The 12,094-nt window shown below is 48.6% G+C and overlaps 2 protein-coding genes across 2 annotated transcripts; both read right to left on the reverse strand.

Annotated features, from left to right (window-relative positions):
* Positions 1-1,211: 1,211 nt before the first annotated feature.
* ETH_00025175 (uncharacterized protein) lies at positions 1,212-3,436 on the reverse strand (the record flags this gene model as incomplete). Its single annotated transcript, XM_013373231.1, has 6 exons — positions 1,212-1,256; positions 1,506-1,742; positions 2,002-2,097; positions 2,254-2,704; positions 3,092-3,182; positions 3,361-3,436. The coding sequence occupies 6 exons, from the start codon at positions 3,434-3,436 to the stop codon at positions 1,212-1,214; spliced, it is 996 nt and encodes a 331-aa protein (XP_013228685.1).
* An 838-nt stretch (positions 3,437-4,274) lies between these two features.
* Positions 4,275-11,702, reverse strand: ETH_00025180 (exosome complex exonuclease, putative; the record flags this gene model as incomplete). Its single annotated transcript, XM_013373232.1, has 11 exons — positions 4,275-4,532; positions 4,743-4,970; positions 5,071-5,772; positions 5,932-6,154; positions 6,283-6,429; positions 7,003-7,511; positions 9,848-9,960; positions 10,229-10,298; positions 10,701-10,856; positions 11,066-11,164; positions 11,535-11,702. 11 exons carry the CDS (start codon positions 11,700-11,702, stop codon positions 4,275-4,277), a joined length of 2,673 nt encoding a protein of 890 aa, XP_013228686.1.
* Positions 11,703-12,094: the final 392 nt, after the last annotated feature.

The following is a 12,094-nucleotide window of genomic DNA, read 5'->3' on the forward strand; positions in this document are numbered from 1 at the left end:
TCCAAAACACGGCGCACCAGCGCTTTCCAAACCACAAACCCTAAACCCTAAACCCTAAACCGTAAACCCTAGACCCTAAACCCTAAACCCTAGAAACAACTTGTCATGCCTAGAGCGCCACTCTGAGGGCCTCAACTGGACACAGCTTTGTTTAATTAAAGTGTACATACACCTGCACATTTTTGAAATAAGTAAACACAGCATATAAATGTATGTTCATATTTATATTTATAAGTAATTATTATATTTATATTTTGATTAATTCACTTAATTAATTTACAATTATAAATTCTATTTTAATTAATTTACAACTATAAATATATTTTAGTTAATTTATAATTATAATTACAATTATAATTATATTTTAAATTAAAAATGGTGCTAAAAGTTTTGCATGCGCGCCCCCCAGCTGCACTTGGGGTGTATGTACAGCACACTCTCTGGGGCCCCACATTAGCACTTCTTGGCTCTAATATTTCCTTTAAAAAAACAAATAAAGATAATAAATGGATAAATAAATACAAGCTTTTCAAAAAGATAAAAAAGACTATCTGGGGGCCCCCCTAAGTAGGTCTTTCAAAGGGGGGCCCCTCAAAGTCCCTGAGGGGCCCCAGGGGGCCCCTGGGATACCTCGCGGGGTCCCCTAAGAGGCCCCAGGGAGCCCCTTAGAGGCCCTAGGGAGCCACTGCTGTGGGGCCCCCCGTTTCGGAAGTGGGGGCTGTGGGGCCCCTGCTGTGGGGACCCTGTGGGGCCCCACAGCTGGGGCCCCACAGGGGCCCCTAAAAGCCCCTGTAGGGGGCCCTCTAGTAGAAGGGGACCCCCAGAACCCAAATGGGTCCCCTCAGAAGAGGGCCCCCTAAAGGGGGGCCCCTAGGAGGAGGGCCTTCAGGAAGGGGGCCCCAATAGGGGCACCCCACAGGTGCCCTCAGAAGGGCAGCCTCCACTAGGGGCCCCCAAAAGGGGGGCCCCTAATTAGGATTCCCCCTTATTAGGGGGCTCCCTTAATAGGGGGGCCCCTAATTAGGGGGGCCCTTACTAGGGGGGCCCCAAATTAGGGGGGGCCCCTTATTCAGGGGGGCCCCAAATTTGGGGGGCCTATTAGGGGGCCCCCTCATTCAGGGGGGGCCCTAATTAGGGGAGCCCTTTATTAGGGGGGCCCCCTTATTAGAGGGGCCCCAAAGCAATGGCTGTGGGGGCCCCTAGGGTTTGGGTCAGTGCTTTCTTGAAGGGAGATGGCCCCAGTTGCTCGGGGGCCCCTGTGTCGCAGCAGACGCGACAAACCCTAAACCCTAAACCCTAAACCCTAAACCATAAACCTCCGAACATTGGGTTCTTGCAAACCCGAAGGGCCTATGGCCGACAGACGCGAACCCCAAACCCTAAAACTTCGCCACAAAAAGCATACTGGGCTTCTCCGCTAAACCCTAAACCCTAAACCCTAGACCCTAAACCCTAAAACCTAAATCCTAAACCCGAAGAAGAGGGTTTAGGGTTTCGGAACTTACAAAGCGCATCCGCAAACTCTCAAGGAAGTCCTTAGCGTCCAGCTCGTGCTCGACTCCGCTGCTGCTGGTGATGCCCCTGCTGCTGCTGCCTGCTGCCTTCCCATGCTGCTGCTGTTGCTGCGCCCGCTGCTGCTGCTGCTGCTGCAGCAAGCGGTGAATACGGCCTGCAGCAGCAGCAGTCAGGGCCAGCCATTCTGGGTGCTGCTGAATGTTCAAAAGGCCCGCCAGGCGATGCAGCTGCAAACAAACAAGCAGCAGCAGCAGCAGCAGCAGCAGCAGCAGCAGCAGAGGAGAAAAAAATGATGAGATGGGGCCTGCTTGAGGTGCCCAGCTGCTGCTGCTTTTGCTGCTGCTACATATATTACTGTTGCTGCTACTGATACTGATGCTGCTGCTGCTGCTGCGACTGCTGCTGCCAGTACTACCAATATTCCTCCTCCTACTGCTGCTACTGCTGCTGCTGCCGCAGCTGCTGCTGCTGCTGCTGCTGCTGCACCTCGTTCCAGTCGTTGGAGCTGCAGCTCTCAAGGTTGTGGCGCAGCAGCAAAAAGAAATGTTCAGTTTCAACTTTTCGCTGCTGCTGCGCTTGGGCCTGCAGCAAATAAGCACACTTTTATTTTGCATCCATTTAGTATTTTCCTTCCTATTTTGATTTACGTGTGAAGCAGCAGCATTGGCAACAGAAAAAGCATTAGCAGCAGCGGCAGAAGCAGCAGTAGCAGCAGCAGCAACGGTAGCAGCAACATACTAGTGCTATCACGAGCTGCAGATACACCCGAAATGGAAGCGCAGCCAAGTCAGCAGCAGAGAAATGTGCTGCAGTACAGCTGGTGTCCTGCTGCTGTTGCTGCTGCTTCTGCTGCTGTTCTTTTTGCTGCTGCTGTTGCTTCCACTGCTGTGGCTGTTGCTGCTGCCGCTGCTCCTCCTGCTCTTCCTGCCCTTGTCGCTGCTGCTGCTGCTGATAGTGCTGCTGCTGCTTCTGATGCTGTGGTTGTTGCTGCTGCCGCTGCTCCTCCTGCTCTTCCTGCCGTGTTTGCTGCTGCTGCTGCTGCTGCTGCTGCGACGAAGTGGGCCAGTCACGCACTGCAGCAGCAGCGAGCTGCAGCAGCTGCTGCGTTGCGGTGTCCTGACAGCTGGAGATTCTCGAAGCAGCTACGAGGAAAGGAGCAGCAGCAGCAAGCGACGAAGCCCCTTCCCACCTGCAGCAGCAGCAGCAGCAGCAGCAAATTAGCAGGGACATAAGCAAAAGCAACGGCACTCAACGCGCAGCAACAGCAGCAGCGGCAGCAGCAACGGCGGCAGTGCATGCGGGAGCAGCAGTAGCAGAAGTAGCAAAACTAGCAGCAGCAGTAGCAGCAGCAGCAGCAAAACAGCAAAACCAACAGCAACAAATGCAGCATCTGCAGCAGTGGCAGTAGCAGCAGCAACGGTAGCAACAGTAGCAAAACCAGCAGCAGCAGCAACAGCAGAACCAACAGCAACAGCAGCAACAGCAAGGCCAGCAGCAGCAGTAGCAGCAGTAGCAGTGAGACCTGTTTAGTAATGACTGAGCTGCAGCAGCACCAAAGGGAGCAGCAGCAGCAAACCCTATGCGGGAAAATCCCGAGATAATCCAAAGCTGCTCTTTGCTGCTGAGGGTTCCTGCTGCTGCTAATGCCGTGGCCTTCTCCGCCAGATCTAAACACAAACCCTAAACCCTAAACCCTAAACCCTAGGTCAGAAGCGTGCAAGCCTCGCCCCAAATCAATCTCCTAGCTACTTTTACCTGCCACCCTAAGATCCAAACCCTAAACCCTAAGCACCACGCCCTAAACCCTAAACCCTAAACCCTAAACCCTAAACCCTAAACCCTAACCCTGGAGGAGCTGCAGCGCGCAAACCCCCGAAGCCGCTGCGGCTTCGACAGTCATGGCGATATCCAAAGAAGTCATTTTGTTTACTTGAACCCTAAAAATAAAATAAAATAAAATTAAATTAAATTAAATAAAATTAAACTAAATTAAATTAAATAAAATTAAATTAAATTAAATTAAATTAAAAAAAATAAAATTAAATAAAATTAAATGAAATTAAGTAAAATTAAATAAAATGAAATATAATAAAATGAAATAAAATAAAATGAAACAAAATAAAATAAAATAAAATAAAATAAAATAAAATAAAATAAGGTGAAATAAAATAATAATAAATAAATAAATAAATAGTAATAATAATAAATAGGTAAATAAATAAATAGTAACAATAAGTAAGTTAATAAATTAATAATAAGTAGTAGTGATAATTAATAAATAAATGATAATAATAAAATAAAAAATAAATATATAAATAAATAATAAAATCAACAACAAATAGATAAATAAATAAATAAAATAAATAATAAACAGAATAAATAGATAAATAAGTAAACAAATAATAAACATACTAATTCGATAATAAAAAGTAAATCTTTCATTAAAAATAATTGGTTAATTAATCAATAAATTAATTATTTAACTATTTAGGGTTTAATTATTTATCATCATTTACTTAATTATTTATTTATTATTTCCTTATTTTTTATTTTATGTTATTTCATTTATTTATTTTTTCTTTTGTTTTATTTTATTTTGTTTACTTTATTCTACATTATTATTTTATTTATTTTATTAATTTTATTTATTTATTTAAATACAGCAGCAGGGGCATGTGAAGTGCAGCAGAAGTTTAGGGGAGGGTTTAAAGACAGAGGGTTTAGGGTTTAGGGTTTGGGGTTTAGAGTTAGCTGCTTAGTCACCGCGAACTGAGCTCCTCAGTGAGGCGCCGCAGCAGCTCTACATTTTGCTGCTGCTGTTGCTGTTGCTGTTGCTGTTGCTGTTGTTGCTGCTGCGGCTGCTGCTGCTGCTGCGGCTGCTGCTGCTGCAGCTGCTGCTGCTTCAGCTTCGCAGCACTCCACAGCAACACAATAAGCTGCTGCAGAGAGAAGCACTCGAAGCTCTGGAGCTTCAGCAGCTGCAGAGAGAAGCACTCGAAGCTCTGGAGCTTCAGCAGCTGCAGCAAACACAAACCCTAAACCCTAAACCCTAAACCCTAAACCCTAAACCCTAAACCCTAAGCGTTAAACTGTATACCCTGGGCCCTAAACCCTAAACCCTCGATAGGTAAAATTCAAGCAGAGTTACTGCTCTCGCCTAATTGCTCGAGGGCCGCCCTTGCACTTCAAGTTAAGGGTTTAGGGTTTAGGGTTTAGGGTTTAGGTACTTGATTCTCTAGCACCGAGAAAAGCCGCCAGCTGTCTTTCCACTTGCAGCGGCTCAGCACTAAGCAGCAAATGCACAAACCCTCGGGCAGCAGCAGCTGCTGCTGCTGCTGCAGCGCAGCAGCAAGGCTTTCTAACACCGCTACAGTCACCTGCTGCTGCTGCTGCTGCCTCTGCTGCTGCTGCTGCTGGTACTCCAAAGAATACGAATACAGCAGCAGCGTCAGGGCCTGCAGCGCAGAAGCAACAGCAGCTGCTGCTGCCGGTGCTGCAGTCCTACTGGAAGCCGCAGCAGCTGCTGCCTCTTGTGCTGCTGCTGCTGCTGCTGACCTGTGTATCAAATGTGTGAGCCTTCGGGATGATCTGGGAAGCCGCAGCAGCCAAAAAAGCAGACTTGCTGCTAGCGATATCCCTGCCGCTGCTGCTGCTGCTGCTGTTGCTACTGCTGCTGCTGCTGCTTGTGAGGTTGGTTAGGGCCAGTGCTGCAGTGCTCAGCGTGCGCCCCTTCATTGCTGCTGCAGCTGCAGCAGCTCTTTCGGCCAGCAGAGACAGCAAACTTTGAGGTTCGCAAGTTGCTGCTGCTGCTGTTGCTGCTGCTGCACCTGCTGCTGCGTCTATCTCTTCAGCAGCAGCAGCAGCTTCTGCTGCAGCTGCTTCCGAACCGTCTGGTGCTGCAACAGGTGCTGCTGCTGCTGCTAAATCAGCTGCTGTTGCTGCGGCTGCTCTTGCTGCTGATGCTGCTGGTGCCGCTGGTGCGCTTGGCTCTGCTGCTGCTGCTGCTGCCGCGGTTGCAGTTGGCTCTGCTGCTGCTGCTGCTGCTGCCGTTGGTGCACTTGGCACTGCTGCTGCTGCTGCTGCCACGGTTGCAGTTGGCTCTGCTGCTGCTGCTGCTGCCGCTGGTGCACTTGGCTCTGCTGCTGCTGCTGCTGCTGCCGTTGCTGTTGCTGCTGCTGCTGTTGGTGTTGCTGCTGCTGCTTCGAGAGCCCTTGGGTCTTTGGTTCGCGCAAAGGAATACAGCAGACTTGCTACTTCCTGCAGAAACACCAATTTAGGGTTTAGGGTTTAGGGTTTAGAGTTTGAGAATGAGGGTTTGCTGCTGCCCCAGAACTTCCCCATCACCGGCAAAGACGCAATTCGAAGCACGCAGAAAGCTCAGGGCTTAGGGTTTAGGGTTTAGGGTTTAGGGTTTACGTGGGGGTTGAAAAGATGGAGTTTATCTCTTATTGCTGCAGCAGCAAACTGCCAGAGAGTTTGCGAAGCTCCTGCTTTAGAAAGGCCCCAGACAAGAAGACACAAACCGCTGCAGCGCAGCTGCTGCAGCGGCAGCGGTTGCTGCTGCTGCTGCTGCTGCTGCTGCCGCTGCTGCTGCTGCTGCTGGGAGGGGAGGTGCAGCAGAAGCCGCGATTCAATCTGGCTGCGGAAAAACAGCCCAAACCCTAAACCCTAAACCCTAAACCCCAAACCCTAAACCCCAGCCCGTGCGTCTCTCGCCTGCGCCTAGCAGTCAGGGTTTAGGGTTTAGGGTTTGCAATTAGGGCTTACCGAAGCATATCTGCTGCCAGCTCTTTGTGGCTGCTGCAGTGCAGCAGCAGCCGCCCAAAGGCCCAGGGAATATAAACTAAAGCAGCAAGCGGCAGCGGGGCCCCTAGAGAGAGTTGCAGCTGCAGCAGCAGCAGCAAACGGTAAAACCTGCAGCAGCAGCAGCAGCAGCAGCAGGAGTGGTGGCTGCAGCAGCAGCAAAAGCGGCAACGCGCGGCTGCATCTCGAGCAGCGACAGTTGCTGGCGCTGCTGCAGCAGCAACTGCAGCAGTTGCTGCAACAGCAGCAAACTAACCAGCAGCCATAGCAGCTGCGAAAGCATCAACAGATGCAACAGCAGCAGCAGCAACAGCTGCAGCAACAACGGGTGCAGCAGCAACATTAAGAACAACTGCACCAGCAGTAGCAGGAATGGCTGCATCAGCAAAAGCCCCTTGCTGAGGTGGCAGCAGTCGCAGCAAGAGCTGCAGCAGCAGCAAGAGCTGCAGCAGCAAGAGCAATAGCCCCTTGCAGCAGCAGCAGCAGCACGCGGACAGAGAAGCAAGGGCGCTGCTTCTGCTGCTGTTGCCGCTGCTGGCCATTGGCTGCCGCTGCTGCTGCCGCAGCTGCTGCTGCTCGGGGTCAGTATCCGCTGCTGTTGCTGCCTCTGTTGCTACTGCTACTGCTGCTGCTGCTGCTGCTGCTACTGCTGCTGCTGCTGCTGTTCTGTAAGATGCTGCTCACGTGGAATGCTTCAGCAACGTCTCAGTAGACATGGCTCTCCTGCTGCTGCTTCTGCTGCTGCTGTTCCTGCTGCTGCTGCTGGGAAAAGTTTGCTGCTGCTGGTGCTGCTGTATCTTCGCGAACCTGATTACTGCAGCAGCAGCAGAAGCAGCATCGAGGTTTTTGTGCTGCTGCTGCACCAGCCGCAGCAGCTCGGTGGCGCTCCTTGCTGCTTCTATTCTCTCTCTCAACAGCTGCTGCTGCTGCTGCTGCAGCAGGGACCGAGAGAGGCGACTTTTACTCGTCCTGAGGGCCTGCTGCTGCTGCTGCTGTTGCTGCTGTTGCTGTTGTTGCTGCTGCTGCAGAGGCTGTAATGTCTCTTCAAGCGGCACTAGCAGCGATCCAAACGGCGTGCTGCTGCTGCTGCTGCTGCTATATCTGCTGCTGTTGCTGCTGCTGCCGAAGCTGCTGCAGCTGCTGCTGCAGCTGCTGAAGCTGTTGCAGCCAGGTGGGGGCTGCTGGGCACTGTGCTGCAGCAGACGAAGACAGAAAGCCTCAGCTGTTGTTGCTGCAGCCAGCAGCAGCAGCAGCAGCAGCAGCAGCGGCTGCTGCTGCTGCAGCCAAGACATAGTTCTCGGTTTTGTGTCTCTCCCAGGGTTGCATCGTACACAGCGCTTTGGGGTCTAAGATCTAGGGTTTAAGGTTTAGGGTTTAGGGTTTAGGGTTTAGGGTTTGGTTTTGGAAGCTGAGGAACACTGGAGGTCACCGTCGATCTTGCCGTCAAACCCTAAACCCTAAGCCCTCCATCTTAAACCCTAAACCCTAGGCCCTAAACCCTTGAGCCCGCCCTTTAATTAGACACTTTTCCTCGAAAACCTATCAGATAAGAGCTCAAACATTTTGGGGTTTAGGGTTTAAGGTTTAGGGTTTAGTGTGGCTGCTGCTCGGGGTCCCCCTGAGGCCCCCGTAGGGGCCCCTCAGGGGCCCCTCCTGAGCTGTATATATACTGAAAGCTGGTTATTCTTATTTAATTATTTATTTTTAATTTAATTTAGTTTAAATTTTAATATATCTTAATTTTAATTTTCAATTTATTTCAAAAAGTGAAAAAGTGGAGTCAGTGAGCCATTTGGCTCCCATGGCTCCTTGCTATTCTGAGTTGTTGAAAAATGAATTTGTTTCTCTTCTCAGCAGCTTTATTTGTTCATTTATCAATTAATAATTAATTTTTATATTTATTTATCTATTTATTTTTCTTTTAGTTGATTCAATTCCGCCAATTTTATCTTCTGTTTCGCCGGCAGAGTCGAGAGAGCATTTCGGGTGCACAGACACCTCCGAGGTGTCTGTACACCCGAAGTTTGCAACGCGTAACAGCAAAAAAGAAATAAATAATTTAAAATAATAAATAATAACAATAAAGTAAAATAAAGAATAGTGGCTAAATAAGAAGGAAGATGTTCGAAAATGAGAAAAGAACAAATAATAAAGCATGCGCGCGGTATATACACAAATAAACCCTTAATCCTAAACCCTAAACCCTAAACCCTAAACCCTAATAAATAGAAAACAAACGAATAAACGACAATCAAAATTGCGAATAACTGGCTGAATGGACGCCGAATAAATACCCACCAATAAATCAAAGATAATAGATAAATAAATAAATAAATAAATAAATAAATAAATAGTAATTAAATAAATAGAAAAATAAATAAATAAATATAACAATTTATACAGAAAAGGTCGTGAGACTAAAACCAACAAGTAAATAAAATGGCAAAAAAAATGCAAAACTGGCAGATTTGTTTTTTGCTGTCTCTCTTGCATTTTATTCCAATTAAACAAAAAGTTAGTTTAGCTAGTTAATTAATTAATTAATTAATTAACTAATTAATTTTTAAATTAATTAATTAGTTAACTAATTAGTTAGCTAATTAGCTAGTCAATTAATTAATAATTATTTAATAATTAATAATTTATTAATTATTAACTAATCAATTAATCAATTAATAGTGAATTAATTAATTAATTAAACTTATTAATTAATTAACTAATTAATTAGTTAATTTATTTTGTTAATTTCAGATGTTCAGATGTTCGTTTGTTTGTTTGGTTTTTTTTGTGTTTACTCGAACAGCTAACACAAACCCTAGACCCTAAACCCTAAACCCTAAAACCTAAAACCTATGCTGTAAACCCTAGATCCTAAACCCTAAACCCTGGAGGGTCGAAGAGACAGGAGGCAAAACTGGTGCTGGAGGAGGCAACTCAAAACCCTATACCCCAAACCCTAACGCCCAACCCTAAACTCTAAACCCTAAACCCTAAACCCTAAAGTCTACACCCTAGACCCTGAACTCTAAATCCCAAACCCTGAACTCCGAACCCTAAAACCTAAGTGCTGGATGACAAATCGCTTAAAAAAGCAGTCCTGCGTACTCGCAGTGGAATCCCTTGGATCAACGGTTTAGGGTTTAGGGTTTAGGGTTTAGGGTTTTGAAGCTGCAGCAGCACATAGGGGTGCTCTTTGTGCTGCAGCACTTGAGTCCCAGTCCACCCTGTAAACCCTAAACCCTAAACCCTAAACACTAAACCGCCGCCTTCCCCGCGACGCCCCGGAAGGAGCCGCGGAGCTGGCTGTGGGGGGTCGTAGGGTTTAGGGTTTAGGGTTTAGGGTTTCGAGGAGGCTGAGCATTCTGTCTGCGTGCTGCTGCTGCAGCAGCTGCTGCGGCCCCAACTTCTCTTTTGCTGCTATTTGCATGCAGCAATCTATTCTCTCCACTGACAACGAAAACCCTCTGCTGCTGAGGCAGCTAGCCACATTCCTAGCTAGCGCTAGCTGCCGCCGCAGGTGCACAGGCACGTGCTGCTGCTGCTGCTGCTGCTGCTGCTGCTGCTGCTGCTGCTGCTGCGCTGGCGGCTGCGCCGCCCCAGCCTCCTCGCTCCCAACGCTCGGCACGCTTATCCACAAGTAACCTGCACGCTCAAACCCTAAACCCTAAACCCTAAACCCTAAAGCATAAAGCCTAAAGCCTAAACCCTAAACCCTAAACCCTAAACCCTAGGAGCGGTACAAAACAGACGACGAACCACCGCTCCAGTGCAACACAGGGCTAAACCGTAAATCCCAAACCCTAAACCCTAAACACCAAACCCTAAACCCTAAACCTTAAATCCAGAACCCCATAATCTAAACCATGAACCCTAAACCCCAAACCCTAAGCCCTAAACCCTAAACCCTCACCGTTGACTCCGAGAATGAGTTGCAGGCCGCACTTGAGAGAAGCAATGTGTCTGCTCTGTCTCTTTATCAGCTGCGGCGAAACCCTAAACCCTAAACCCTTGGAAAGTTTTCCGTAGCGAGAATTGCGGGTGTGCAGCATTATGGTCCCGTCGCTCTGCAGCAAAACAAATCTAGGGTTTAGGGTTTAGGGTTTATGGTTTGGAGTGGGTAAGCCTGCAGCAAGGGCCTGAGCTTTTGAACATGCAGAGCAGGGTTTAGGGTTTTGGCCTTGGGTTTGGGGTTTTGCACATAAACTACTTCCACCGAATATCGCTCATTTAGGGTTTAGGGTTTACGAGGGCTTTCTGGACTTCGCAGCAAAGCAAATCCGAGGGTTTGAACAAAACCCTCATGTCCAAAAGACCAGATTCACTCAGCACCCACGGCCCAACGCCCACCACCTAGGGTTTAGGGTTTAGGGTTTAGGGTTTACGAGGGTTTTCTGGACTTCGCAGCAAAGCAAATCCGAGGGTTTGAACAAAACCCTCATGTCCAAAAGATCGGATTCATCTCTTCTTCTTTGAACATCTAGAGAAACTCCTCCGAGGGTTAAAACCGCCAGCCGCGCCGCCCCCACGTCCACCAGCCACTGCGCCCAAACCCTAAACCCTAAACCCTAAACCCTAAACCCTAAACCCTAAACCCTAAACCGCAATTGCGACGGAGCAGCATGCTGCGCTGCTCAGAAGAAAGACCCCCAAACCCCCGCTCTGCTGCTCGCAGCCAGCTGCGCCAGCCGCGCACACTCGGAAGGAATTAGGGTTTAGGGTTTAGGGTTTAGGGTTTAGGGTTTGGGACCTTGCCGTTGGCTATGTCCGCCACTCTGCCCACTACGACGTCGCCCACATTTGCCTCGTAGCGGCTCTTTAAGGGTTTCACGTAGACCAGCCGGTTTACCTGCGCAAACCCTAAACCCTAAACCCTAAACCCTAAACCCTAAACCCTAAACCCTAAACCATGACCTGAAACTACGTCCTAGCTGTGGGATCTGGCGGAGAGATTAGGATTTTGAGAAAGTGGATAGACTTTGCAGCTTGCTGCGGCAAAGCTGCTAGGGTTTAGGGTTTATGGTCTAGGGCCTACTGGTCTGCAGCTAGGGTTTACCAAACAACTGTGAGGGTTTAGTGTTTAGGATTTAGTTGGATTAGATGCAGAGATGAGGCCCATGAGCTCGAGCTCGAGAGCTCAGCAGCCGAACCCGAGGGCCTGGGAACAAAGGGTTTAGGGTTTAGGGTTTAGGGTTTAGGGTTTAGGGTTTAGGGTTTACAGTTTGTAAGACGCCGCAGACAGAAGACCTCGCCACCCCATCTTCAACATGAGTGTTTAGGCCTAGAAGAAAACCCTCGCCGAGGTGCAGCGGCTCTCCAGGCAGCACAATTTTGCTGCTGCTGCTGCTGCTGCTGCGCTGCTGCTGCTGCTGCTGGTCTACCCACATCCTCTGTTCAAACGAACCAAAACGAAAGGCGCATTGCGCAGCAAACCCTAAACCCTAAACCCTAGACCCTAAACCCTAGTCCGACGCAATTTCTAGAAAAGGAGGGAATCGGGGAAGCTGTGAGCTGCGGGTTTAGGGTTTAGCGTTTAGGGTTTAGGGTTTAGAGCTCTATGCAGCTCGATTTGAACAAATCAGATGAAATCTTTATTTATTTCAATAAATAATTTACGGCAGCGCCTCATTGGGGCTGCATGCAGCAGCAGCAGCCCAAACCCTAAACCCTAAACCCTAAACCCTAAACCCTAAACCCTTTGTTCCCAGGCCCTCGGGTTCGGCTGCTGAGCTCTCGAGCTCGAGCTCATGGGCCTCATCTCTGCATCTAATCCAACTAA

This window comes from Eimeria tenella, genomic scaffold, assembly GCF_000499545.2.
Source record: "Eimeria tenella Houghton genomic scaffold, Eth_scaff126, whole genome shotgun sequence".
Taxonomy (NCBI): Eukaryota; Apicomplexa; class Conoidasida; order Eucoccidiorida; family Eimeriidae; genus Eimeria; species Eimeria tenella.